This window comes from Colletotrichum higginsianum, chromosome 2 (assembly GCF_001672515.1).
Source record: "Colletotrichum higginsianum IMI 349063 chromosome 2, whole genome shotgun sequence".
Taxonomy (NCBI): Eukaryota; Fungi; Ascomycota; class Sordariomycetes; order Glomerellales; family Glomerellaceae; genus Colletotrichum; species Colletotrichum higginsianum.
Genome location: NC_030955.1, coordinates 398930 through 426812, shown reverse-complemented (window position 1 = coordinate 426812; position 27883 = coordinate 398930). Strand labels below are relative to the sequence as shown.

Below are 27883 nucleotides of genomic sequence, written 5' to 3'. Positions count from 1 at the left end.
ACTAACCAATCATCCATAGACAAACTCGGCCCTGTCAATTAGTGCTGAATTGTCCAGCCACAGTAGCGCGATCGTCACTTCTTGGCAAGCTGACAAGACTGCCGCGGCGTGTTTCCCCATCAGGAAATTAGAAGTCTCCTCTCTCTTTTCCATGCTTCGTCGGTAGGTTCGACTGCTGCCTCTTGTGGGTATCCGAATGTCGAAAGAAGCCTTGGTCTTACTTGATGTAACGTTCCTGGCCATTCATTGCCATCGCTTTTCTAGCCCCCTGTCGCTCCGGTTTTGATGCAAGGATCATTAACCAACAACAGCCTGACAACGAGCACCGCCTATCGCCGTGCCTGAAGATCGCCGAGCAGGCGGGTACTGATTTCCTGTCACGAGACAGGGCCGCCATTGCTGCCTGCGAGGGCGGTTCCGCTTTTGCGTCAGACTCCCCCCCCCCCCCCCCCCCTTGCAATTGAGGGTCCGGAGAATGGCCGACGCGAAGCAGTGTGATTTCACGGATGACCGAGAAGAAGTCTTGCTATGGGGGGAGGGGGGGATAGGACCGGAGACAGACACTTGTCGCACAAACGAAGTAACTCGCGGTTGATTCATAAAAGTGCTCGCAAAACTGTTGACGGCAAGAACTGTTCTGAAAAAGATTAAGCAGCACATCTCCATGGCGACGGTCATGTCAGGGCTACTTGGGCGGGAAGGGTTGAAGCGCTGCAGCAGCATTTAGTAATGATGTAAGGGGCTCTATAGAGGTAAAGAGATCATGAGTTGAAAGTGGCTTGATTCTGGTAAAGTAAAGCAGACCGTAGTCCTATCTCTCTCTATCAATACGGCGCACAGAGCAGCTGTTGCTTGGCGCAGAGCAGACTTGCCTGGAGTAGGAATGGAATAAATGCTATTCCAGTGCCAACTGTTGCGTGAGCTTTGGTGAATGGCCCTATTTGCGTGAGGCCATCATGACAAACAATCAATTGGAGTACAGGTCTCGCCTCTTTGTCACCGAGATGTCCGGCGTAGGTCGTCCGCTCGTCTGTTCGAACCATTCGCTGGCAAATGGATTAGAAAGAAGCTAAACCCCTCTCTCAAGGAAAAACAAGCGGAAAGAACATCAAGATCGATGCACACCCGCAAGGTTACCATTACGTACTTTCTCGTACTTGGCTGCTCACTCATGAAGCCGTTGTTGTCGAATGCTGACAGACGTGTAATCGACAACATCATCGGGTGAACTCTATACTGTCCCTCATCAAGGATCATACCCGTAGCGTGATGCTCCAGTTTCGGGACCCAGCCATGGGTGTATGCTTGACCATCTCGTTGGCATGCGGCCCACAAGGAGCTTTGATCCTGCAACAGAGGGGCTTAGGCTCAAGACTCTGGCCATGCGATTAGCAAGACAAGACTTCCTATCGACCAGATGATCCCCGGCAGAAAGCGATGATGGTATTCTGCATGACATTGAAGTCCTGGACCCGAGAAATAGAGTCTATCGTCGCCCTCAAATCCAAGCTGAACGTTAAAATCACAGCCCATCTTGGAACACTCGCCAACTCTGGAGCTGAGTGGTTCGCGGGGAATTTGTGTGTAAGCGAGAGGCAAAAGCCGTCGAGGCTGGATGGCTCTTGCGGGGAGCGCCCCGGGTGGTCCGTTGACATGTGCTCGGCCTGGAAGCGTCCACTCGCATTCAGACGACGGATCATGACGATTCCATCTCTCTGCCAGTGTGTGTCATCTCGCTCTCGTTTATTGTCGCGCACCTACATCGTACTTCCAAGCTGGCGCGGCGTCCTTGGATGTAGTCATACGACGTCAAGACTCAGGACCAAGTCTCCCGGAGGGATCCCGGCCGGCATGCGTGAATACGCTTTCGGGTGCTGCTGATCATGAGATCGACTTTCTGCCAAGCAAACTCAAAGCTCTCCGCTCTGTCATCACATTGTATGGTAGACTTGGCCAAAGTCGCGCACCCCGGCTCGGAGGGTCCGTGTTAACTTTGTTTTTAGCAACACGACTTTACGCGGCCAGGTTGGCTGAGGTTTGCGTTTCTAAAACAGGCGGCGCGAAATCTTGCTCTCTCTCCACCAATCCTCCCGCTCGTTTATACCAGTAATATCATTCATCCGTGTGGTGCGGCTTTCAGTCCGTCACTATTGCATGATGGGCATGCAAGTTGAGGCGAATTTAAATAAAATAAAAACAACGAAGAAGTTATGCCGGGTGGCGTTTTGAGCGGCCGGTATCTGTTCGGGTCAGAGTTGTACCATGCTACATGGTCTATCCCATTTTTTTTCTTGACTTGACATCGGTGCATAGACGGCATGGGTGGATATCCAACGCTGACGATGGAAATTCGATGCTCGAGTCGAAGTATATCGATCCTCTCGTCCTCCCTCCTGGCCATTTGCGCTGCCAGATCGTAATCGGCATGAGAGGATAAGCTTCCGTGGACCCCATGGACCATGCAGTGTGCGTGGCAAGGCCCTCAGCCCAAAAGCTTTGCTAGTTCTTGGATCTTTTTGACACTCATCACGAAAGTTCATACAGGCGGAGCAACTGGTGCTGACTCCGTCTTGGATCATGGATGTCTCTTGGATGGAACAGTTACTGACGTTCCCCATCGAGCAATAACAAGACTCACAACCGACCTCTCAAACAGCATCTGCTTCATTAGACGCTGTCAATAATACCGCCAAAAGCACTGCTCTCAATCCAGTGGTTCTCCTACCATTGTTCGTCCAAATGAAATGTGAAATCACGGGTGTCTCATACAAAGATCGCAGTGTGCCTCCCGACAACGTGGGGGTGAGTTTCGACATGGATTTGCTTTGGTGAAGGATCGGACGACCGAAACTTTGGGCGGCTGTGCTTCCTGCTCCGTCATGTGGTTGTTTGACATTCTGGTAATTCGGATATTGTTTTCCTTGGGCTTGCGTGGTGTAAACTTTGCAAGTCACGTCTCTGCGAGGCTCCTCGTCCCAACACTCGGTGCCGTATTCGGGCAACAAAGTTGACAGTCGCCTTCCTCCCAAAGCAGCCAAAGCTTTTGGGTCAGGATTCGAAGGGCCGGAAATCCAGGCTTTGCCCAGAGCCTCCATCATCCTGGGTAGTTAACAACAACCAGGACACTCCCTCTGGGTGTCAGTCAGTATTGTTGAATCATCTATAAATACCCAGACATTTTCCTGGATTCTCCGTGGATTCCTCTGTTCAGCACGAGCAGACTGTCTTGGATCGATTTCACTATTGCTCCAGCTCTAGCTTTGAAATCAGCGCTTCATCCATTTCACCTGCCATCTACATCCTTGCTGCATCTCGCCAGCATGCATGTCCCATCTATTCGTCAGTCTGCCACGGTTGGCATCGCTTTTTGTGCCATTGTCGCTGTTGCTGCTCCTGTGGCGGCGCCGGTTGATCTTGGTGCTGATGCAGTGGACATTGTCAAGGTGGGAGCCCTCTTTATATCTTTTCCTTGGAATGAACCATGAACTAACTGAGAGAAAGCGTGCTCCTGAGCCAGTTGTGAGTGGATTCAGGCCGTCATTACCTTTGTCCCCCTATCTATGCACGTTGATAAACCCTCTGCTGGTCTAACTGCTGATGGTCACGCCTCCACACAGCCTAACAATGTAGACAACATATCAGTATGTCGACTTTTGCTTCAGAAACCCTCTTCCAACAAGACAGGGCTAATACAGTAGCATCAGCCCTTCAATGACGCCATCGTCAAGCGCGATGAGCTGGAGAAGCGCCGAGACCGAAATAACAAATGCAGACGCGACAAGAATGGAGGCAAAAAAGGCTGCAACTACGACGACGACTACGAAAACTACCGAAGCAAAGGCGGGGGCCGTCACGGAGGCGGTCGTGGTGGAGGGAACGACGGCCATGTCCAGGACCAACCGAACGATGCAGACCACGACGACAACGATCTCAACAAGCGCGACGACGGCGGTGACGGGGACAACAAGAACAATGGCGCTTGGGACGATATGCTCAACAAGGGCGGGTACGGCGGAGGACACGGCGGCAAGGGAGGCGGCGGCGGAGGAGGCGGCGGTTGGGGAGGCGGTGGTTGGGGAGGCGGCGGCGGCGGGGGGGGAGGTTGTAAGGGTGGGAAGAAGTGCGGAGGAGGCTGGGGAGACGGTTGGAACGACGACCGGAAGGGCGGCCGAAAGGGCGGGAAGAAAGGTCCCTGGCGCCGCGACGAGGACCCCGAGAACGTCGACGACTAGTCGGGCAACGAGGACTAAACGGACCCGTCGACTTCCCGCGAGGACAACACACAACGAATGCGAGAGTATTCTTCGTTCGTCTCTCTTTCTTTTGTACGTCTTCACATTTAAACAGCCACTCTGGCTAGGCTCGGACGAAATTTATCAGGAAAAAGAAGAAGAAAAAAGGTTGTCTCCCATCCCATTCAATGTACATATATATCATAGTTGCTACCGTCTCAGATTGTTGAGCTTCGAACACCTTCTTTACATGAGGCCTAGTTGATGGAAACGTGAACTACCCAAAACACAAAAAGACTCCAGGTTGAAATGATTGAGAAATATCTCATCTGGCGGAAGATCCGGCTCTTTCCGCCTTGTGTGTGTAACAGATTGATCGCCTGAAGAGTTCTTAAATGTAACAGAAGCAGAGCAGATCCATCCATTCTGAATGATTTGCTCTTATAACCTCCATTCCTTGGCTAATGGCGTCTTTGGGAACCATCATCCAGATCGGGAGCTCCTCAAGTCTCCAAGATTTTTATCCGCAGAAGATACAACTTGCCTGTTCTGATTGACCACGTTGGCTTCTTACGTGCGTCTCAAGTGGATAACTGGGTCCTTTCTCAGCTAACTTCCAATGCTCTTTGAGTTCAGGGTTCAATATCCATCTTTAGGACTAGATCTGTTGTTTGTTCCATGTCTCAAGATTCCATCCTTATACTGCATGTGAGATTTTTCTCACGACATGGCGTCAATGCGAACAAACGGCGCAACACCTAAAGTCGTGGTCAAACAGCATGTCGTTTGGACCCAGTGAAGATGGGTCAATCGAGATCGATCCATCTCAGGAAGCGGGATTGACCCACCGCAACGTCAGAATGGAGGCGACAGTCCCAAATGTCGGCACATCATCAGCATGATATCATCGGCAACGACTACGGCATAAAAGAAGTGTTCAGGGCCGGGTATGGCGAAGAAGAGGTCCGCTCACTCACGAAATTAAAACGATTTGACCGGAAGCCAGTATCTACCACCAACCCGGATTGCTCATCACGCCGAGTCCCCCATATTCACACATCAACGACACTGCCAAAATGGACCCTCAGCTCCCCAACAAGAACGAGATCCGTGAGCAGGCAGCCGAAGGCGAGCCCATCACCCAGACCCAGGCATCGACTCTCGCATCTGCCGAGACCGACCTCACGGGCTTCGGTCCCATCAAGGGCGGCACGGCGGCCACGGCACAGAGCATGCACGACAAGCAGCAGAACTTCATCGCCAAGACGGGGGACGTGGCGCGGAAACCTGCGCAAGAAATCACGAGGGAAGACGCTGCGGCGATTCAGAGCGCCGAGGTAAGATTTGTCTCAACCACACTGACCCAGGATGTGGCAATTGTCTAATCATATCATATAATGAACAGGCTCGCGTACTGGGCGGTCGTCCACCCAAGGGGTCGGCGTCGGCGAATGCGCAAGCACTCGCTACTGAAAACGAAAAGCAGAAGCAGACATAGACGACTGTACCAATTCAATTAGAGAGACGACTTTTATGAGCTTGCATGTTAGCTGGTACTTTACTACGATGTGGTCGACCGGCATGTTTCTAAGCCCCATTCCAGAAGACACGTGATGATAATGGTGGTTTTTTCTACAACATTCACGACACTAGCTTCGGGAAGATTGTTCTCATCTTGTTGCATTATTCGCAGCATGCCTTTGTGGGGTTGTGCCTTGGCAAGTTCTCTTCAGCTGAGCCGCATGCGTTGAGAAGCAAGCAACATCCGATTTCTCCACAGAGCAACACCGGATGCGGAATATCCCAATGAGTAGCTTGCTGGGCCCCCTCCACATGGACAAACAGAGGCAATTTCTACTGGACATTCATCCGTTGTATAACTAATGCCAACGCTGCCGATGCAAGCAGCTATTTCACATGTCAGTTCTCTACGGGTAGCATGCTTGCAATGGCTGCCTATCGACAAAACGACAGAATATAAAAGTAGACGCCATATATACATGGCTTCTAAATACCAGATAGACCTTCAGACTTATACTTCATTCACTTCGATAGAGCTCACTTCCCCCCACAAACAGATATGGTTGCTGTCCAAGCGAAACCTGACGCCTCCGGCATGGACCTTTCCAAATATATCACACCATGGAAGCTGGATGTCCAAAACACATATCTACTGAGAAACACAGCAATCGTTGATCCCGTGACGGGAACTGTTCGAAAGAATGCGACCATTGGCCTTTCCGGTGGGAAAATAGCGTTCGTCGAAGACAACGGCTCATCCCGGGTCAACACGCTCGAGGTCGAGCCGCATAATGATATCGACTTGCAGGGCAAGTTCGTCTGCCCCGGCTTGATCGACTGCCACGTTCATATTGCCGTCACCCCTGGAGCAGCTAGTCTATCGTCGTACCGCGACATGACAGAGACCAAGAGCCTGCTACGGCAGCCCAGCGTCCTGAAGTCCATGCTTCACCGGGGCTTCACGACCGTGAGGGACTGCGGAGGCGCGACCCTGGCGATGAAAGAGGCCGTCGAGGAAGGGATTCACCCTGGCCCGCGTCTCTTCATCTCCGGCAAGGCCCTCTCTCAGACCGGGGGCCACGGCGACATGCGGGGGCGACACGACACGATTCCCTGCTGCGGCGGTGCGGTGTCGGGCATCAGCCGTATCGTGGACGGCGTGCCGGAATGCTATCGGGTCGCGCGAGACGAGCTGCGACAGGGCGCCGACTTCATCAAGATCATGGGCGGCGGCGGTGCCGCCAGCCCGACGGATCGCATCGACCAGCTTCAGTTCTCCGACGATGAGATCAGGGCCATCGTCACGGTTGCGAAGAATGCAAAGACCTATGTCACCAGCCATTGCTACACAACGGAGGCAGTCAGACAGGCCATCGCCCAAGGCGTCAGGGGCATCGAGCACGGAAACATGATCGATCTCGAGACCGCGAAGCTAATGGTCGAGACGGGGACATTCCTGACGCCGACGCTCGTCACCCATTTCGTGTCCAAGGAGCTGCATTTCCTCGATCCCGAATCGGAGGCCAAAGTCACTACTGTCCTGGAAAGTGGCCTGGCCACGCTCAAGATGGCGACCGAGGTTGGTGTCACCATCTGCTTCGGCACGGATCTGCTGGGACCGACTCATTTCGCGCAGAGCAAGGAGTTCTCGATCCGCAGCCAAGTTCAGACTCCAACCCAGGTTCTGCAGAGCGCGACCATCAACGCCGCAAGGATGCTAGGACAGGAGGGAAAGCTGGGCCAGATCAAAGAAGGGTTTACGGCGGATCTGTTGGTCTTGAATTGCAATCCTCTAGACAATATTTCAGTCTTGGACAAGCCAGAGGAGTCTGTATTGGTCGTAGTGAAGGACGGCAGAGTTATGCACTCACAGCTGACCTCTATGGAGAACACGGGGAAGGATTAGAAGGCTGTTAATAGACAACGTTTCCGTCTTGGGTTCCATTCAGCATCGTAAACCTCTTTATTCGTCTCTGTGACTCTTTCGCTGCTCTCTAAATCCTTCTCACCACGTCTTCAGTATTGCAACCCTCTTAAACCGCTTGATAGCGTTCGATTAATCTTACAGTACTGATTGTATCTATGTAGATTCATCATGACTTTAAGTAATACTACAAGTGGAACCCTTCTTGAGCTATCTGGAAAGGGTTTTCTAGCGTGCTGGTCTTGGAAACAGTTGATCCAAGTGAAGTAGCGAAGCAGGACAATATCCGTGAGAGGCACGAAAAGCATCAGGTACCAATCCCAAGGTGGAAAACTCTATTTCCAATTCATACCATCAAGCTGTGGCATACCAGGAAGTATATGGACGCCGGTTTGGACACTGGCAGCATTCACAGGGATCTCGGAGCGAAGAGTTTGTGTTATGGGGACAGAGAGAGAATTTACAGCTGCAAATATTGCCGGAACAAACACCAGGGTTATCAATGCGACCTCTTTGCTTATTTGTCTTCTCACAAGGCAATTTGGGTATTTAATTGAGAGGGATGGACTGTTACCGTTACACAGTCTGCATATCAGCGTCAAGAACTCCTCTCAACTCCAAAGGTAATGCCCATATAGGGCTGGCTGAGGGCCTCCGTGTACCATCTTAAAGGCCAAAGAAGCCCCCTGGAGGACTAAATCGCTCTTGATGATTTTAATGTCGTACTCCTCCATCAGCCGTCTCAGATACTCGCGCGAGTCGATGGTAACTCCGGCAGCCGCGCCGAACTCGCTACGCTCGACCCAAGCCGCAAGCGCCTGTGACGACATCTGAATGCGAATCATCCCCTACCCTTGTGAATACTGTGGTGCTAGTTCTGTCGTGGCCGGTCGATGTCGCAACTCGCTTAGTTCCTGTCGCGAGTTTGTTTCGGCCCCCACGACGCGAACGAACACGCCGTCACGGACGACAAACTGAGAGACTTTGTCCCGGGATCGAGGCCCGATAAGAGATGATAGGGGTGAAGAAGGCGTCTTGAAAGTCTTGTATAATCGTTTCAAATGACCAGACAAGCCAGCCGGAGACGTAGTCCCGTAGATGATGCTTTCCACCGCATCGTCGGACGCCGACTTGACTTCACAAAGAAGCTCGGATAGCTCAGGGCTTTCTGATATCTGGGCGACGGTATGCCAGGCGTTTTCTGGTAAGCTATACCTGGTAGAGCGGAAGAGGGAGGCGACGAGGCCAAATGTGACCATGAAGAGGCCGAGGGCTCCCATCACTGAAAAGTAGCCCCAGTGTGTGCTTGGCACCAAAGTTGTTTCAAAGGAGGTGATGCTCGCAGTTCCGACAGGGCTGAACATCTGAATATAATCGTAATACACGGCTCGAGCATGCGTAAAATATACCGCCTGTAAGGCACGTGCGGGCGACTCGGTCTGGTTTAGTGTTTCCGTCAAGAGCTGTGTGTAAATGGGATCCGTAACGCTGTATCCATCCTGTGGTGAATCACAATATGGGCAAAATGTGATGTGCCTTGGGGGCGGCCTGGAATATTCGTCGATCCAGGAATCGGAAGAGTAATACTTCACTGGCGCATCCTTGCTCATAGCTTCAGCTAAAGATGACCTCAAGCTCTCGGGGCCGATCGACATGATCTGGCGTTCGTCTGTATCTTGTACGGGCGTAGTCAACGTTGCACCCAGCTGTTTTCGAACAGCACCGGTGTCGTACGAACCGGCACTGTCATTCCATGCGTACTCTGGCTCCCTTCGGCTTTGAGAGCTTGACGCAATTATGTCAAGAAATTTCACAGTTTGCTCCAGTCTAACACCCCTTAATATCAGTTTCAAGTCGATGGCCTCGCCTTTGGGCAAGACAGGTGTCTTTGCATACTTTCCTGACACCAAACACACCGTCATCGTCGATTGCGCCTCCTAAACTTTCGTTTTATTCAACGGATGAACGGCTCGAAGTGTCATTTGCGCCCACGGTCCAGAATATGTAACGGCGTGCAAAAAGATACTCCCGTTTGCATTGGCTGCTGTGTTATTGACCCAACCCGGGGAGCTGAAATGGTAAGGTTTCCAGAGGATGAACTTCTCCACAGAGCGCACTGTGCCATCAGAGAGTAGAGATCGAAACCCTATATCTGGGAGAGCATACAAGTGACACAACGTCCAGGGAGTATCTGTTCGTTTGCCAGGGAAGGTAGGCACCGGACAGCTAAAGTTCATCACGTAGTCGGTCGTGGCTTCTAACCGCTCGGATGACGCTGTACTCCTGGGTCCTATCTTCTGGGCAACATCTCGACCAACCTGCACCGATCCGCAGATGCCTCTGATGTTTGTAATGTTAGAGATAGGGTAACACGGCCCAAGTTCTAGTATCTGCGGGCGGATGCAGACGACGCGTGAGTCAAACACTCTTGACATGCCCTTGAACTCGAACAGTAGTTCTCTTCGGGTCTGCGATGCCATTGGTAAGAACGCTCTTATGTTTATACCAGTGTCGTCTAAGCCATCCATAATCTGGGGGGGCTCGGAGTATTCTGCGAATGACTGAGACAAGTGCGGTCTCTGCTCGAGATATCCGTTTGAAAGCCCATAATTCAATGAGGAAAGTGTGTATGGTGTGCTGTCGTTCGTGCCAAATTTGTAAGCGTTCGGAACCTCCTGCGTGAAGGAGACGATTTGGTGCGGTTGGAAGTCTGCCGTGAGGAAAGACGAAGTAAATTGTAGAGCAACAGTCGTCAATATCAGGAATAAGATTGCGGCCCGGGCCGTGACCTGGATTACGGGGTCTTGGATGACGACGTTTGCGAGGGATAGCGGGCCGCTACTCGTAAAACGGGTGATGGAGAGCTGTGCGACGTTCTGGATCGATACGCCGCGTCTCTCCACGATGACGGAGGCAATCATGGCTGTTGCCGAAGCAGCCATGACACCGACCGCTGTGCGTATGGCGACAGCGGCGATGGTGACGCTCAGCTGCAGACGGTTGGGAATGAGAACCCAGGACCGCCAGCTAGGGTTGTCCCGCGGCGCCCACCACAGCCAAGAGATGAAAACAACAGCGACTAAGAGAGCCAGCAAGGACGTTGCCACGAAAAGCTTGAGGGTCCAGCTGATAGGGTTGTGAGCGACGTTCTTCGGCTGCCTCTCTGCGGTGTTGTTGCGGTGTGGCTTATCATTTGAATGACGTGGCGTTGCTTGAGCTGTAGTCTGGTGGTCGTCATCGTTGCACTCAGAGTATCGGGCTGACACTTCGGCCTCCACGGGATCGTACATGACGGCTGAGATGGAAATGGGTCGTTGGCGGTGTTTTTCGCAAGTTGGCAGCCGGTATGAAATGGACGGGTTGGTACTTCATAAGACTGTTTGTCCAAATGATCAGACGAATGCGCCAGCGCTTTGAGGAAAGTGAGGAAATCTTTCTGGGGAGGAGGCCTTCTGTATGTTTATAATGGATTTGCTTGACACCGCATCCCTGAAGTGAGAAAGATGTCCAATCAACTGAATTAGTGCGACCGTATCACAAGTTAGTTCGCAGGCTACGTCACGTTCAGCACCTAGACACAAGATGCCTGGGTAAAAATAGACATAGATGTTTTGTGATGGCGAAGCTGGGACGGCGGCGCAACAAATACGGCCGCCTCATGCCGCCACAAGCTTGCCTCACTGGTCACATCTGCTGCCTGCACATTCGACAAATCCTGAGACTTTGTCGACTCGCTAGTATGACGGTCGTTATGGTCAGGCTTGCAGGCAATCGAGGAAAGGTTGGTGCGCCACATGCAAATGGTGGTGTGCTAACTGACGCTGAGCTTTACGCGGCTCAACGGAAATCACGAGGCTAATAAGCATAAAAGATCCAATGGTTGGCGCGAAATGAAGACAGATTTGTCTATTTTACACGAAGGCGTTTTGTCTGGACGCCCGGTTTGCTTGGCATATCGATTTTGTGTAACTTCATCCTGCAGGCTGCGAGCCTGGGCCCAAATAGAATGGGTGCGGTTGCAACAGTGGCCGATCCAGCTTAGAGCCGTCCTGCAATGAGTCTTCAGGCTGACACAGCGCATGAAGATCCAATGGAGTTTTACACACATTACTCTGAACTGAGCTCAGATGTGAAGTCGTTGCTTGCAACGGCTCCCAGGCTGAACCCCATGTGAGAGTGAGGTCTATCCCTAAGCTCTCGCTGCACGATGAGCATGACTCTCTTTACCCATGGGAGTGTTGGAAAGATGACGAAGCCGAAGAACTAGAGCCTGATGAACGGTTGGAATTTGTGGTTTTATTCGTCTTGCTTCCACAGTCTCTAAAGTCAACTCTCAGCCTCAGTTCACGATGACGACTCCAGCTGTAACTTCAAGCAGCGGGGAGACTCTTCTTCTTCCGGCCGGCCAGCCCCTCCGCCAACGCCGCAGCAAGGCCGTCCACCGACTCGCCCGCCCTCCTATCCCCGACCTTCTCCGCGCCCAACACGGGATCCTCGGCCATGATGCGGTACAGCTCGGCCATGGCGCGGAAGACGTCGGCGCCGGCGTCGAACCCGCCCTCGTCGCGGTGCGTGTCCGAGATCTCCTCCATCTCCCGCACCCAGCGATACGACTTGGGCGGCACCAGGGGGATGGACGCCTCGGCGAAGTCGAGCAGGCCCGGCGCGGCCTCACGCATCTCCCGCCTCAGCTCGCCGACGACGCCGAGCGCCGAGGCCGTGGTGAAGGCCTGGATGCCGAGGCCCATGAAGCCCTTGGTCGCCGTCGCGAAGCACATCTTGAGACCGCTGGCGGCGCCGACCTCGGGGGAGATGTGCCGCATGTTCAGCGTCTCGGCGAGCTCGGCGCACGCCTCGGCTAGGGGATACCGCCCGGAGGCCGGCATGCTGGGGACGTACCACGATCCCGGTGCCCCACCGACGCCGGTGCCGGCGCTGGTCTTGAGCTTCGGCGGACCGCCGATGATGCACCCGTCCACGAAGCGCACCGGGCTCCCGGCGTCGTCGAACATGCCGGCCATCCGCTTGCACGTGGCCGGGGACACGGCGTTGAGGTCGGTGAAGTACAGCGGCTTGTCGAGGCTGGCGGCCCTGGTCGCGTCAATGATGCGCTGCGCGATGCCGAGGGCGTCCCGGGGCGGCGCGACGGAGAGGATGAAGGGCCGCGATTCAACCAGGTGGACGTCCGAGTTGAGGACCTCGACGTCGGCGTCCCGCGCTCTCGTGAGGGTTGCTTGGCTTTGACACGGTCAGTTTTTTGGTTCGCGAGTGAGTAATGGCGTGGTGAGAGGGGCGTCAGCCAGACCTTCTCCCTTGACCGTTCGTGGCGACCGAGAAGCCCTTGGAGACGAGCAGCTTGGCGATGCCCATGCCCATGTCGCCGATGGAGAGGATGCCTATTTTAGGGAGAGAGAGCGCCATGGTGTCGATGCCGATATTGTAGTCCGACGAAACAAAGAGTCACTTGAGAGAGCGGTTGAGGTTGTGCGAGAGACGCTGTGAGAATGTGGTGAGTCGTCGGCGAACATGGATGTTTTGGCCGACGTGCGGAGAGCAGCTCGGCAACCCGGTGCCGATCTGCGCCTACAACGCAATCAGTCCGGCAACATGGTGGCTTCTGTGAACCTTTGCTCGGTTTTCAAATGACGTTGGAAAAGTCGAAAGATTTCATTTGGTATGGTCACAGTACTGCAAGCAATAGTTGGTCTTTCAGCTATTAACAAGGAATCACCAGTTGCAGCACTCCAATCTCTCAGCTAGGGCCCGGTACACATCATCAACGAACCAAAGCCTCTCTTCTCTTCTGCTCTTCACGGCTTCGCCTCAAATTTCGACTCCAGAAGTCCCCTGACGTTCCTCCACGCGATCCCCTCCCACTCGGCCTCGCTGACCAGCTCGCACCCTCTCCAACTCCGCTATGAACTCCATGCCCATCCCACAATGGCAGGCTTTAGTTCGGGGCGGTGGAATTATCGATGTCGAGTGTGAAAGAAGAGTCCGGCGCCGCGCGGGTAAATGGCCCCGGCGGAGCGGGGTTCTCCGGGTCCGGGAGCCGATGGCGGAAGCCGGGGCCACGATGCCCCTCTCGCTTCTGTGCACTTGCGAGTTGGATATTTGGGGCAGATGTATTAATTGAGATCAGCTGGTCTTTAGCCGAGTTTAACATGACACCGCTGACTGGTCTTTGGCGCCGTGCAACCAAACATCGCGCGTACGGCATTTCTGTCCCCCCACCAAGACGTAATGGTGGCTCTGATTATGGCAGCTCTCAGAGTCTGGGGTTACCTCGTCTGCAGTATGGCAGGTCGTCAAGAGGCTCTTTGCCCGAGTAGGAATCCCTCGGGTAGAAAAGCCTTCCACTTACCCATCTCAGTGTGTGAAAAGTGAGCGAGAGGTCGACTAGGTTGAACGTCATCCAGTACACAATCGCACAGTAACTATGAGAACCGTGCAGTTCCAGCTTCGCCATGTATGTTGTAGACCAGTCCAAACAGACCCATTACCTGCCGGGCGACGGCGGTGGATGCTGCTCGCGGCGGCGATATGACTCACGCTTTCTCACCCGCGAGCTGAACCATCTCCAAGGGTATGGCAACTTGCAGAAGCGGAGGTCTTTCGAACCACGAGGGTATCCTTCAACTGCATTTTAATCCCATTCAAAGTTACCACATGCACCTCAGAGGGAGGGTTTGTCTTGGTGGGCATGCAGCATCTGCGCTGCGAACTGAGCCCACGATATGGGGGCGAGAAACAGGAGGAACAGTGTTCATCATTGGATGCAACGGCTGTGGGTAAACAGAGTACCAGCCATAGCTAGGTTGGGATTTATGGTGGGTGATTCAATCGTCTTTTAGATGACCGCGTTGGAGGTCACGATCGGCGGTTGGGGGAGGGGCAGCGCCGGCAAACTGGAAATCAAAAAGAACAAGAGAAAAGAAAGAAAAAAAGAAAAAGAAAAAGAAAAAAAAGGACTCGTGCGCCGACCGGAACCGGCACCGACGACGGCGTCATCCCCGGGTTCCTCAGGCGGGACGCCGGCAGCAGTATCCCGGCCGTTGTATGGGGTTCGACCGTCTTGGTCGTGTGTGTCGAGAGTCGAGAGCCCAATCACGATGGAGCGAAGACATGCCCACTTCACCCACCCCAGCCAAGCATCGCGAAGCGGGAAAACCAAGGGACAAAAGAGAAAGAGACGCCAATGGGGACGAGGCAAATCTCCCAGATTACAGTTACGCCGACAAAGTAGCCTATCCGATGGGGGGAGATTGCTCACGGAATTGACACACGGGAAATCAGCATCCAACATGCATTCATTCTCGGGGCAGTCCAGGCGACGGTCGAGTCTCGAGGGCCCGTCGAGGGTCGAAAGGAAAAATTCTGCAAATGTTTCCACAAAAAGACGTAATGGAAAACCAGGGACGATGGGTTGGAGGGTTGGAGAAGGGGAAGGGGGGGCGGAATCTTGGGGCAAAACATCTCGCTAGACTCCGCGTCCCATCACCAGACTGGGAAAAGGGGCGGGAACGCCTAGTCAGAAGAGGGCCAGCCTGTGATCAAGGGCGAGGGAATTTTTCAGGCCATTGCTCGGTTTAGCGCGGTCCTGATGGAGATGGGCGGATATTGGTGATCGGTCACTGTGTGGTGTGTGTTTATGTGTGTGTCATTCCAAGGCACGCTTGGGCGTCGTAGGGCTGACAATGACAGACAGACAGACGCATCTCTCTTCGATGGCGACGGGGGTGTGTCAACCAGCAGAAGAAGACGAAGAAAAGAGCCTGGGCCGCTGCAACGTATCATCTACCGGCCAGGGGGGGGGAGGAGAGAGAGAGAGAGAGAGAGAGGGTTTCCATCGGTTCATCGAGGACTTGTCCGAGTTGGAAGAGCGTCGGAGCCGACTTGGCACTCGGACGATAAGCTCACCAAGCGTTAAGATCATCGAAAAGAGAAGAGGAAAAAACGTGGAAAGGAGAAAGGAAAAAACTCTCTCTACCCGGTTCAGCGGCCGGCCGGGAAGATCCTGCGTGGTGCGTGTGTGCGCCATGCTCAAGCCATGCTTTTTTCCCCAAATAAAAAAGGTTGGAACGCCCGTGATTGGTCTGATGCGAGGAAAGGGAACAAGAAAACCGGAGATTTCTTCACAAGCATGGAAGGAAAAAAAAAAAAAGACTCGGGCCAAGCTCGGTGGGAGGCCGGGTGGCGCGACGGCGCGGCAGAGGCGAGGAGGAGGCGGCTCTATTCCTCGCCGATCAGTCTCTATCCGTACACACACACACACACACACTAATATCACCACCCACTCTCACCAGGTTGGTTGGTCAGGTTGTCGACATGCAGGTGCGGTTCATCGGACGAACTGCGTGGGCGAAGGAAAGAAAAAAAAAAGAAGGAATCCCTGCGATGCTCACCATACATACCTACATACATACATACCTACATACATACGTACATACGTACATGCGTACATACATGGCCCAAGGTCTACTCTGTACTCTGTATCTGTATGGTCCATAGAGGCGACATCCCTGGACAAACGCCGTCGTTACCCGTGCCCCGGGCGACTCCCGAGTCGCACCACCACCACCACCACCACCACCACCACCAAATGGAGTCATAGACGACTAGGGGGGGAGCGTCGATGGACCGTGAGACCATCGCGTCCGCCGGCCGGCCAAACCCGCAACGAGCCAGAGGCCAAGCAACGGAAGAGGCCAAGAGAGGGGCGGCCAGAGGAGGGTCTCGAGGGAGCGCGTTCTCTCTCTTTCTTGGGGTCGTGTCCACCGACGCACCGCTCGAGATTTTTCTACCCCCCCCAACCCAACCCGGTGGCCACCGAGAACCCCATCCGTTGCCGGTACGCGATGAGTCGACGCGCGGAGTGGAACCCGTTGAGTAAGAGAAGGGGACCTGGCCTGGCATTGTATTTAATCATGCCACGAGCTTTTTCTCGTCCTGTCTAGCGGAACCTCTCCTGTCCTGTCTCGTCCTGTCCTGTCTCGTCCCGTCTCATCCTGTCCTCTCCCCCAGGTTTTCTCCCAATCTGCTCGTCCCGGTGGTTTCTGGAGAAAACAAAGCGTTCGTCTGTTCGTGGTTTTTCTCACTCCTCCCATTGGAGTCACTCTGTGTGTCATAATCAAGTCAACCCGTTTTGTCACTCGGCTCCGTGTAAGAGAGAAGAACCGAAACCGTCCTCCCCCCGAACCCAAACAAGACCCGGCCGGGATACCCTCCAACCCCTCCCTCCCCCTCCAAGTCTTCCTTCACCCCCCCCTCAAAAGAAAACATCGCCATGTTCGGCTCCAAGGAGAAGACGCCTCAGGCGAGCGAGGGCGAGGTCACGCCCACCAACGGCTCCAAGACGGACCTCGAGACCGGCGAGACCGGCGGCCTTCACCGCACCCTCCACAGCCGTCACTTGCAGTTCATCGCCATCGGTATGTCACACAACCCCTCCCGTCCTACGCGTGTATGTGTGTGTGTGTGTGAAAGAGAGAGAGAGAGAGCGGCCTCACTGACTTGGGGACAAAACAGGCGGCACCATCGGCACCGGCCTCTTCCTCGGCAGCGGCAAGGCCATCGCGACGTCGGGCCCCGTCGGCACCCTCATCGCCTTCATCTTCATCGGCTCCATCGTCTACTCCGTCATGACGGCCCTCTGCGAGATGGCCACCTACATCCCCGTCCCCGGCGCCTTCACCTCGTACGCCTCGCGCTTCATCGACCCGACCCTCGGCTTCGCCATGGGCTGGATGTACTGGTTCAGCTGGAGCATCACCTTCGCCCTCGAGCTGACGGCCGCCGGCGTCATCATCCAGTACTGGAACGACACCCTCAGCATCGCCATCTTCATCACCGTCTTCTGGGTCGTCTTCACCGCCCTCAACTTCATGCCCATCCGCATGTTCGGCGAGGTCGAGATGTGGTTCGCCAGCATCAAGGTCGTCACCATCGTCGGCTTCATCGTCTTCGCCATCTGCGTCAACGCCGGCGTCGGCCGGCAGGGCTACCTCGGCTTCAAGTACTGGGTCGACCCGGGCCCCTTCAACGCCTCCATCGTCGAGGGCTCCGTCGGCAAGTTCATCGGCTTCTGGTCCGTCCTCATCACCGCCGGCTTCAGCTTCCAGGGCGCCGAGCTCGTCGGCATCGGCGCCGGCGAGACCAAGGACCCGGAGAAGAGCGTGCCGAGCGCCGTCCGCTGGACCTTCTGGGGCATCTTCTCCCTCTTCGTCGCCACCATCTTCTTCGTCGGCCTGCTCGTGCCCTCGGACGACCCGTCGCTGCTGCTCGACTCCCAGGACGCCTCGGCCTCGCCCCTCGTCATCGCCGCCAACCTCGCCGGCGTCCGCGTGCTGCCGGACATCATCAACGCCGTGCTGCTGACCGCCGTCCTCTCGGCCGCCAACTCCAACGTCTACTCGGGCTCCCGCATCCTCGTCTCGCTCGCCAACGAGCGCTGCGCCCCGCAGTTCATGACCTGGACCAACAAGTTCGGCACCCCCTACATGGCCGTCGCCACCACCTCGGCCGTCGGCCTGCTCGCCTACATGAACCTGTCCGAGAACGGCGGCGTCGTCTTTGACTGGCTGCTCAACGTCACCGCCGTTGCCGGCTTCATCAGCTGGTCGTGCATCAACATCTGCCACCTGCGCTTCATGGCCGCCCTCCGCGCCCAGAACATCCCCCGCAGCACCCTGCCCTACACCGCGCCCCTGCAGCCCTACCTGTCGTGGTACGGCCTCTTCTTCAACATCCTCATCATCCTGACCAACGGCTTTGCCGTCTTCATCGAGTGGAGCACCAGCGACTTCTTCACCGCCTACGTCAGCGTCATGCTCTTTGTCGTCCTCCTGGTCGGCCACAAGCTCCTCAACCGCTCCTGGCCCCTCAAGGCCATCGACGCCGATGTCACGAGCGGTACCCTGCGAGCTCGTTCATGATTTGAAAAGGGGTCGATCGGGTCGAGAGTTACGATATGAGTTTGGGGGAATTGTGTGACGACGAGTGAAGGACAAAAAAAAAAAGCTTTAATACGATGTAATCGATGTACCACTAGTAGAGCAAAGTTGTAATGATGATACCCATGAGTTCAACGGTTTCCCACCAGAGCATCCCGTGCGTCATGTTTTTTATGCCCGGGCTCATTCCCTCGAGGCGTTCAACAGCCAGCCAGGCCACCAGATAAACATACAGACAAACAGACAGACAGGAGTAAGTGACGATCCAAAAGATTCAAGATCAAAAGACGGTCGCGTACAGCCCAACGGCACCGCCGAGACCCGTGGCAACGCTCCTCCCGAGGTTATACAGACCCCACTGGTCGACCAGATACTTGGCCCCCTCCTCCTCCTCCTGCGTCAGCCCGACGGCCACGAGGCCCATGCCCTCCGTCTCCTTGACCTTGGCGAACAGCTTCCTGTTGATCTCGACCAGAAAGACCTTGGTCCACGGCAGGACGGAGAAGCACAGCGCGCCGGCGACGGCCAGCAGCCTCGACCTGTCGCCCCCCGCCGCCGGGACCCGCCCGCGGGCGGCGGCGGCGGTGGCGTAGGCGACGTACCAGTAGCTCAGCGCGCACAGGACCGTCGGCAGCGGGAGGAGGCGGCTCGCCCGCCGGAACATGCCGGACCACTGGCGCAGCATCAACGGCGTCGGCGACTCGAGCAGGCGGGGCACGACCAGGACGGAGAGGCCCAGGTTCAGGCCGGCGAGCGCCGTGTTGACGAAGACGGTTGACGCCTGGAGGGCGCGGAGCGGGGAGGATGGCGGCTGGGAGGACATGATTTTTATTGGTGAATTCTTTTTCTTCCTTTTTTATTTTATTATTTTATTTGGTATGGTTGAATGCTTTCGACGCTTTCTGTCCACTGCTTAGGTAGGATTGCGCGCGGGGGGGGGGATGAGAACGAGCAATGAATTCCGGCTGTGGACGGTTGCGGGACGGTTGCGGGACTAGAGAATGGAAGTTGAACGAGCACAGCCGTCGTGAGGAGGACGACTTTAGAAGTAAAGACTGAGTGTCAACCTGACGCATGCAGCTCGATATGAACCTCGAGCTCGAGTTCGGGAGCTTGCAGGGGGGAACCAAGGGGGAGGGGGAGGGGATGTCCGGGCGGCCGCGGGAAGCCAAGGTTCCTCCTACATACCCAACGATGCCTACCCGGGTATCAGAATTGGGAGGCGGGGTCCGCGGGCATAGATAGTGGGGGGATTCCGGATGTCCCGCTTCGGAGACGGCGATACGTACCTTCATTTGCCTTAGTCATCGTTGATGGTAGCTTGTGATGAGTTAGTTGGTGAGAGAGATCGGAGGGGGGGGGGGATGGAGATCCAAAGCTTGGGAAGATACCATTCCCGACAATCCTGTGTATTATCTAGCCTCTGTCATGGTACGGTGACTGTAAATCTGAGTGGTTAGAATACAACTGCCTGTAGATCAAATTAGACTACAACTCTTGAATGGCATCCCAGGCACATTTCAAGGAACAAACACTGCATATCATCATCAACACGCACCATCACCTCGAGGCCCCGAGGTACCTAGACAAATAAGCACGATACCATCATCTTCTCTTTGTTTGGCGCAAATATCTACCATGTATCTTGTCAAGCACCCGCCCCAGTCCATTCATGCCGGCATCCATCCTCCCTGTTCGCCATCCAAGGAGGAAGATCTCCGGGGTTAGGCATCCCTTACTATCGATCCGGGACATGTCACCAACAAAACCCCCCCTCGCGAGATGCCGCATCCCCCTCCGCCGCGCAGGAACTTCATATGGGTCGTCATTCTCAATCCTCAGTTTGCCTGCCGTCCGACACCAATCATGTTGCTACATTTGATAAAACACAGAGAGATTCCGACCGTTCCCTGCAATCCTCAAGTTGATCCAAGGGTCTCTCTCGGGTCTCGGCCCACGTCAAGCGTGTTGGGGAAACAAGGACCCTTCCAGCCACGGCCACACCAATAGACGTTCCAAGCATGAGATTGCCTCCTACAAGTGCGGCAGCGTCGCCAAGAAAGGCCAAAAGACACGAAAAAGCGCATGGGTGACATCGTGTCGGGCTGGCCGAGTCCCAGCATGTCATTTGTGAGCCGATTCCGGGCAGCCAGAGCGCCCCCAGGCACACACAATACAATGCCACCCGCGCAAGAAGCGAAGAAAACAACGCCGTCCCCTACCCATCCTCGTTCAAAGGCAAAACAAAAACTCCACCTTCGCGAGGATAAATACAATCACCAAGACAAGGGGCGCTCCAGGTGCCACCGGCCTGGGCCAAAGGCACCCGGAAAACCCCGTGTCTGGTAACATGATCCCAGTCCCATAAAAGCCAACGTCTCCTGAAAATTGCCAGCATCCAGGCGTGTTGATGTACAATGTGAGGGCCGCTGCCGGGTGCCAGTTGCTCGGCGGCGGCACAACGTAAATAATGGCGGCTTGTCGTATTGGTGCCGTCCTTTGATATATGTTTGTGTCCTTGCTGGAACATGTCGTAACCTCGTTTTGAAAACTTTTTTGTGCATCTTCCCTTGGAAATAAAAAAACAGAACCAATGTCGAGGGAGGGGGTATTTCGCTTGTCGCTTCCAATCATTGTGGTTTTCTTTTTTTTTTTCCTTTTTCCCTTTTCCGACTTCATACCAAGCACGTTTTGAGCTGCCCTTTTTTTGGTTCCTTTTTTTTTTTCTTTTCTTTTTGCATCCTTCTCGTTTCTGTCCATCGACGACCTTCGTCTCGGTATCCGCCGCAGCGCTGCCAACGTATCATCTTTCTCATCGGGGCTATCCGGCTTATTCGCTAGTCATCACCGACTTCTCGGCTCTGGCGCGCACGTGGGTAGCATGTGCTTCGAGGCATCGGGCCTTCAGGTGAGTGACTGCAAACGGTTGGTTAGCAGGGCATCCGGGTAATGGACGACGCTGAGTGAACTGACCTGGCCACACGGCGGCCTTGTCAAGCATGTAAGCGGTGACGCGGAGGATTTTGGCCGCATAACCCGCATGATCATCCATGTGCATCCTAGTATCGACATCAACAACGTTGCCCTGAACAAGCTCAAAGTTCATCTTCATCTCGGCCGAAGCCAGCACCTCCCGGACCTTTCCGAGCAGCTTGACATCTTCCTCTTCCAATAACATGATGGCCGGGACCTGCGAGAGGTCCACGTCATCTTGGCCGAGAATGCCGAGGTACCGGCCGACTCGATCCTGCAGCGTTGCAACCCACTCAGCCAGAACCTGGGCACAGTCAAAGGCGCACATGGCCGCCTGGAGAGGCAGTTCCCGGCTGGAAAAGTCGGCAAAGGTCACGCCCAGCTTGTCCGACATGGCGAGCGAGTCGGCGGCGTAGAAGGCGGCTTTGCGGAGGTGCTTCTCCCTGCGAGAGGTGGATCGGTTCGGCGCCGTCTGGGTGGTCTGGGAAGGGAACTTGGCAGAAGAGAACTCTGGAGACGAAGACTGCGTTGCCGGGGACTCGGCAAACACCGAGCTGGAGACGGAGTTGTCGGAATTCTCTGTGCCGGTCGATTCCGTGTTGGAGGCGGGCGAGTGCTCCGCGTGTTGCACAATTTCGCTGCCGCGAGAGAGCTCCTCGGCCATGGCGTCCCAGTCGCGTTGCCAGAACTTCTCTTTGGAGCGCGCGAGGTTCACAAAGAGTCGCACGTAGGCCAGATCGAGCAGCGGGATGGCGTCGGCCGACAGTGGCCCGAGGCCGAAAGGGTTCGGCCGCTCCAGACTATGGTGCGGGTTGCTTGCCCACGCGGCCTGCCAGGCCTTTAGGGCCGGTTCGATGTGGCGATGCATCTTCTCAGTCTCCTCGTTGGTCCAGACCTTGTTGTGGTGTCGTTGGCGCGTTTCCCAGATGTAATTGTGCAGCGCGTTGATGAGTATCAGGCAACCCAACGTGGACGGCTTGAGGTCGCCGTCGTTCATGCCGCCGCTGCCGGCCTGACCGAAGGGCTGTTGCCCGTTGTTGAAGGCAAGCTGCTGCTTCTGCTGCTTCTCGTTGGACCTGAGCAGGTCGCCCAGCGCCTCGTGGAACGTCATCCGGTTATGGTTGGCGGCGCGGATACCGCCCATGGCGGCAAAGGCCGTGCTGCTCTCGGCGGCGAAGAAGTCCTCGTCGCAGGGCAGGTCAAGCAGAATTTCAGAGTTTGTCAGGGCGGGCGTGTGGTTGTAGGCGGCAACCAGGAGGCTTGAGAGAATGAAGACGGCGTAGAGGGTGCGTTTGCGTTCCTCCATCGCCCTCCAACGCAGCCAGTCTACCTGCTCCTCCTCAGAGTCCGACTTAAGGCCGCTCCAGTTGGCATCGTCATGCATGTGAGTATCATGAGCGTCGCTGGGCTCCACGCGAACGGGGCGGAGGAGATCGGCGGCCTGGGCCAGGCTGACGAGGGCAGCACAGTGGGTCGACGCTATGTCGCTCGCCGTCTTGTCGCCGCAGTTGTGGCCATAGACGACATTTAGCAGCATGGCCTGCACGAGCCAAACGGGAGTGTGGACAGAGGATTCCTGGGGATGCTGCTGCTGGTGAGGATGATGATGAGACGTCGACGACTCGGGTGCTGCTGGGGGGGCTCTTCGTAAGTCGGCCTTTCTCACGTCGGCTTTCCGCCGTTCCTCAAGATACAGTTGAATCATTTTCTTGGCCATCTCAAACAGGTCCCGGGACTGGACGTGGTCCATTTCGTACAGGGCGCCAATGGCAGACATGGAAAGGATGAGACAGCCGCTCCCACCGACGGGGCTGGAGCGGTTGGCAGCCGAGGGCGGCATCTCAAAGGTCAAAGTGGGAATGTGCAAGAACGGCAGATGAGGGTGGAAGTAACGAAGGTAAGCGCCAACATATCGTTGCAAGTCTTGAGTGCTAGGTAAATTCTTTACATGGTCTGGAACACTGTTGGCCGTGTTCTGAAAGCCCGGCGACAACGGCGAGCTCGGGGTCGCAAACGAGTATCTCCGTCCTCCAAATGGAGAGCACTGCGACAGGGCGCCGACAATGGCGCCGCGGGTGGGTTCGGTGATGGTGGAGACGGGCGAGACGCCGTGGTTGCCGCCCGTCAGGGACGAGGGCGTCTCGGGGCCGGCGTGGTGGCTGAAGTTAAGGGCGGCGTGGTTGAGGTTTTGCGTGTTGTTGGAGAGTCCGGAGACCATCGACGGACTGAGGGAGCTAAGAGAGGGAGGCGGCGTCGAGAAATAGGCATCGTTCATTTTCTGCGCAGCAGGTTGTGGTGAGACGGGGGCTCCGTTTAAGAGATCTGGGAAGACCGAACCATTTAGATCCATGGCAAACGGGTTGGGGACCTGGGGAGGACCCATGACGGCCGGTTGCCACATTGAACTGGTCCCTGCCGGGGCAGGGTGATTGGAGCCGTCGACCATGACATCGCTGATGCCGCTCTGGCTGGTCGTGCTGATGGCCGAGGGACTCGAGCCGTCGACGGCGTTCTCGGCGCCCTGAAAGGACATCTGGTGCTCGAAACCCGTCAGCCAGTCGAAGCTGTCGTCCAGCTGGGCCGTCGAGAGGTCGGACGTGAGGCCGTGGGGGAAGGGTGAGGGCTGCTGGTCCATGGCCATGGACTGCGGCGAGTCGTTATAGTGGAGAGCATTGGGGTTGATGGTGGACCCCGGGCCGAACAGCAGGTCCCCGTAGTCGAAGTCCGGGTTGAAGACGGCCATGGGCGGAGCGGTCCGTAGGCCGCTAAAGTCCATGTGGTTGATGCTATGCGTCTCGAGCTTGGGCAGACCGTGAGACATGCCGCGGTGGCCCATGGCGGCCGACATGCCGCCGAAGTCCATGTTGTGCACGGGCAAGCCGGCCAAACTGGGGTGACGGTTGTGTGTGCCAGGTGGCATGCCACGGGCCGCCACCTGGGCGTTGGCAGCAGCGATCATCTGCATCGCGTTCCCGTCGACGTGGCTGATGGTGTTTGCCCTCGGACGCATCGAGGCGGCGGCAGCATTTGCGGCGGCGGCGGCGGCGGCGTTGGGACCGGCAACGCTGTTTTTGCGGGCGCGGGCTCCAGGCGCGGCACTGCTTGCGCTCTCACGGCGGTTGCGGGGGCGGGACGACGGGGTGGTGGTCTGGTGCAACTTCTGTTGGTGCCTCAGCAACAAGTCGCGTCGGGCGAAACATCTCGTGCACTCGGGGCATTCGAAGGGCTTCTCCTTGGTGTGGGAGCGCTCGTGGCGTTTCAGATGCTCCAATCGGGCGAAGGAGCGCTGGCAGGTCGCGCACACATGGGGGCGGGGCTTGTCGGTCTTGGGGGGAGGGAAAGTGGCCGGTGTCTTCGTGTTGACAGTAATGGTAGAAGCAGCTACAGAAAAGGGCGCAAATCAGCATGTTAGCTCAAGGTTCAATTCTCATGTCGGGAGTGGTGTGATGTAGCTGTTTATATCCGTTCGAGGGCATGTCAGGCGCCGCGGCGGGGGATTGATTGCTATGCAAATGGTGGCGGCATCAATGGGGGGAGGGGAATGTGGGATATGGGACAATGCGGGCAAGGAACAGGAGGGGCAGCTCTTTTTTTTTTTTTTTGGAGGGGCAGGCAAGCTTCAGGTGCGACTCATACCACTGTCTTCGGTGGCCGGTGCCGCGGAGTTGTTGGGGGCGGCGGCAGCCGGTGTGGAGGAGGGAGTGGTCATGCTTGTGTTCTTTTCGACCTTGGCCGCGGTGTCATTCATAGCCATCGTCGCTCGTTCGTAATCGTCGTTCGTCGTGATCGTGAAGGAAGGAAAGGTTGCGGTGGTTGAGGGCGGTGGGCGATGGCAGGTGAGGGATATGCGTCTTGTGCTTTGTTGCTCGTAGGATTTGGTTGGGCGCGGCTCGGGCGGTCAGAAGTAGTGCGCAACAACCAGCGGCAAGCGAGAAAGGGTGTGATTTGTGTGCGTAGTTTCTGTGTGTGTGTGTGTTTGTGTGTGCGCGCGTATGTATGCTGTGTGCGTGTGTAGGTGGTATGTGTTTTGTAAGAGGTGAGTCGAGGAGGTACGATGGCGGGGTGGTGGGAAGAGAGAGATAGATAGGCAGATAGGCAGATAGAGGGATATAAAGATAGGGAGTGGGCGGCAGAGAGGGAAAGGACAGAGCGAGAGAGAGCGAGAGTGTGAGAGAGAGTAGGAACGAACGCCCCGAGTTCGGGAAGCGGCGTTTTAGTGGAAGAGAGAAGTAGGCAAGAGGGAGGAGACGGTGCTTTCCAAAGCCGAACCTCGCATGCTCCTTCCAAGCGATCCCATAAAAAGATGAAGAAAGTGATACAAGTAGAAGATGGAAAAGAGAAGGTGTGGTCTGAAAACGATTGCAGGTAAGTAGTGTGTATCCCTACTCTTTCCTTTTGATTTTTTTTTAAAACACCCCTGTTTCCTCTTCTATTCTCTTTTTGGGGGTTGGAGTTGGGGAGCTTCGGCAGTAGCTTCTTCCCTTGGATTGTTTTTCTGGTCGAACAAACAATTGCCACTGGTGTCGAAGCAGCGGTTGCTTGGAGAAAGAAGAGGAGGAGGAGGAAGAGAAGGAAGGAGCGGGAGCAGGAGATCAGTAGTGGGAAGGGGGAGTTTGAGGTACTTGTTAGGTAAAGTGCCGTCGCAGCCCAGCCTGGCGCATCTGTGGGCTAGAAAGAGCGAAACGAGAGACGAGAGAAAGAGAGAGTATGTATGTGTGTGTGTGTGTGTGTGTGCGCGCGCGCATGTGTGCTTGTGTGTGTGTGTGTGGGCGGGTACCTAGTGCGAGGTACCTTCGAGGATTGGGATTGAGGGTACGTCAGGGAAGGCTCGTCGGCAACGATTGCACTGTGTGCACTGTGAGTTGTGGACCATGGGTGGCAGGGAAAGGAAGGTACAAAACACTTACCACTGGGATCGCAACCTCAACCCACACAAAGAGTGGGGACAGAAACAGCAAGGCAAGCAGGGTCCTAGTTGATGCCTGCCTGACCGAGCTACTTGAAGTGCACCCATCGGTTGGTGGTGTGGAACAGCAAGACGGGAATTTGATGGGGAAAGAGGAACGAGTGGGATGACTGCTGTCAACGCATTGGAACCGGGCAAGAGCAAGCAAGTAAACTAGTAGTAGCAGTAGTGATAACAGTCAGTGGCAGCCGTGGTGACAACCGTGGTGGTAGTAGCAGTCGCAGTAGCTGCTGCTGCTGCTGCTGCTGCCAAACCAGGCAGTCTCAAAGCCAAGGAAGGTGTGGCAAGTGAGAGAGAGCGAGAAAGGGTGGATACTTTCTTTCCCATCTTCCGTGTACCTTCGTACCCAAGTACGTGCCCGAGTACGTACTCGCACCTAGTCCGGGACGGCAAAGTTAGGTGTATCCGATGGCTCGAGTACCCATCCCACAGTGCGTCGGCCGACTTGGCCCAAGAGTGGCTAGGTACCCCAGGCTTGCGCTTCTGCTTCCTGTTTCCTGCCTCTCTCTGTCTGGCTGTGTCCGTCTGTCTCTTCCTCGCGCTCTTCTCGCATGGGCGGTTTCCTCGATTCCGTCGCCAATCAGCTGCCCATTCGACATTCGACATGCCCGGGGTATCACCTTGTTTTCGTGGCCTAAAAGAAAGCCACGACGAAACTTGTTAGAAAAGAGCCGCCGGATGGGCTCACATGGCTTGGCTTGGCTTGGGAATTACCGGCCAAGGTGATGCAAGCCCAGGGAGAGTTAACATGGACGCGGTATCCAGGCGTCTGTCTGCATACTTGACATGCGGTGTATCGCATGCTAACTAACCACTTGTACACACACACACATCTAGAGAGAGAGAATGAGAGAGTAATGAGGGATGTACTCTGTGTCTATCGGACTCGCACCAGACAGACAGAGACAGGGGTGCGAAAAGCAAAGGAGGCTGTAACACGGAATCCCAGTGATTAAAACACGCGTGCGCAGACTGACCTTCACCGAGCATCAAGTCGTTTGATCTTTCTCTCTCTCACTCTCTCTCCCACACACACACACCCACACGCACTCTCTCATGTCTTCGTCTTTGTTGAGTCTCGTCTCTTACAGTGTAAGGTGACGGCTGGACGGCCCAGCGTCCCATCTAATCTGGAACAGTAATCCAACATAGTTTTCCGCCTTTGCTTACCTTGCTCTACCCTGCATAATTCACCCCCCAAGCCCCATCATTCCCGGCCTCCAGGCGGCCTGCCTATCTGCGAATAACTCTGCTCCATCCTGCTACTCTCCCGGCCACAGACTAGCTCAGAACAGACTGGTCAGGGGGACAAAAA

General features: G+C 55.4%; 10 protein-coding genes across 10 annotated transcripts; 4 read left to right on the top strand and 6 right to left on the bottom strand.

The window, feature by feature from the left end:
• Positions 1-3320: 3320 nt before the first annotated feature.
• Positions 3321-4232, top strand: CH63R_01897 (uncharacterized protein; the record flags this gene model as incomplete). The annotated part of the gene is made up of 3 exons (XM_018296872.1): positions 3321-3443; positions 3534-3641; positions 3705-4232. 3 exons carry the CDS (start codon positions 3321-3323, stop codon positions 4230-4232), a joined length of 759 nt encoding a protein of 252 aa, XP_018161688.1.
• A 1076-nt stretch (positions 4233-5308) lies between these two features.
• On the top strand, positions 5309-5730 carry CH63R_01896 (Seed maturation protein; the record flags this gene model as incomplete). Its single annotated transcript, XM_018296871.1, has 2 exons — positions 5309-5569; positions 5638-5730. 2 exons carry the CDS (start codon positions 5309-5311, stop codon positions 5728-5730), a joined length of 354 nt encoding a protein of 117 aa, XP_018161687.1.
• Positions 5731-6312: 582 nt separating this feature from the next.
• Positions 6313-7659, top strand: CH63R_01895 (Amidohydrolase; the record flags this gene model as incomplete). The annotated part of the gene is made up of 1 exon (XM_018296870.1): positions 6313-7659. The coding sequence occupies one exon, from the start codon at positions 6313-6315 to the stop codon at positions 7657-7659; it is 1347 nt and encodes a 448-aa protein (XP_018161686.1).
• Positions 7660-8288: 629 nt separating this feature from the next.
• On the bottom strand, positions 8289-8507 carry CH63R_01894 (uncharacterized protein; the record flags this gene model as incomplete). The annotated part of the gene is made up of 1 exon (XM_018296869.1): positions 8289-8507. One exon carries the CDS (start codon positions 8505-8507, stop codon positions 8289-8291), a length of 219 nt encoding a protein of 72 aa, XP_018161685.1.
• Positions 8508-8525: 18 nt separating this feature from the next.
• CH63R_01893 (uncharacterized protein) lies at positions 8526-9599 on the bottom strand (the record flags this gene model as incomplete). Its single annotated transcript, XM_018296868.1, has 1 exon — positions 8526-9599. One exon carries the CDS (start codon positions 9597-9599, stop codon positions 8526-8528), a length of 1074 nt encoding a protein of 357 aa, XP_018161684.1.
• Positions 9600-9614: 15 nt separating this feature from the next.
• CH63R_01892 (uncharacterized protein) lies at positions 9615-10967 on the bottom strand (the record flags this gene model as incomplete). The annotated part of the gene is made up of 1 exon (XM_018296867.1): positions 9615-10967. One exon carries the CDS (start codon positions 10965-10967, stop codon positions 9615-9617), a length of 1353 nt encoding a protein of 450 aa, XP_018161683.1.
• A 1080-nt stretch (positions 10968-12047) lies between these two features.
• CH63R_01891 (6-phosphogluconate dehydrogenase) lies at positions 12048-13098 on the bottom strand (the record flags this gene model as incomplete). Its single annotated transcript, XM_018296866.1, has 2 exons — positions 12048-12915; positions 12983-13098. The coding sequence occupies 2 exons, from the start codon at positions 13096-13098 to the stop codon at positions 12048-12050; spliced, it is 984 nt and encodes a 327-aa protein (XP_018161682.1).
• Positions 13099-16963: 3865 nt separating this feature from the next.
• Positions 16964-18611, top strand: CH63R_01890 (Amino acid permease; the record flags this gene model as incomplete). The annotated part of the gene is made up of 2 exons (XM_018296865.1): positions 16964-17108; positions 17206-18611. The coding sequence occupies 2 exons, from the start codon at positions 16964-16966 to the stop codon at positions 18609-18611; spliced, it is 1551 nt and encodes a 516-aa protein (XP_018161681.1).
• Positions 18612-18909: 298 nt separating this feature from the next.
• On the bottom strand, positions 18910-19452 carry CH63R_01889 (putative N-acetyltransferase, GNAT family; the record flags this gene model as incomplete). Its single annotated transcript, XM_018296864.1, has 1 exon — positions 18910-19452. The coding sequence occupies one exon, from the start codon at positions 19450-19452 to the stop codon at positions 18910-18912; it is 543 nt and encodes a 180-aa protein (XP_018161680.1).
• Positions 19453-21459: 2007 nt separating this feature from the next.
• Positions 21460-25356, bottom strand: CH63R_01888 (DNA binding regulatory protein; the record flags this gene model as incomplete). Its single annotated transcript, XM_018296863.1, has 3 exons — positions 21460-21545; positions 21603-24983; positions 25239-25356. The coding sequence occupies 3 exons, from the start codon at positions 25354-25356 to the stop codon at positions 21460-21462; spliced, it is 3585 nt and encodes a 1194-aa protein (XP_018161679.1).
• Positions 25357-27883: the final 2527 nt, after the last annotated feature.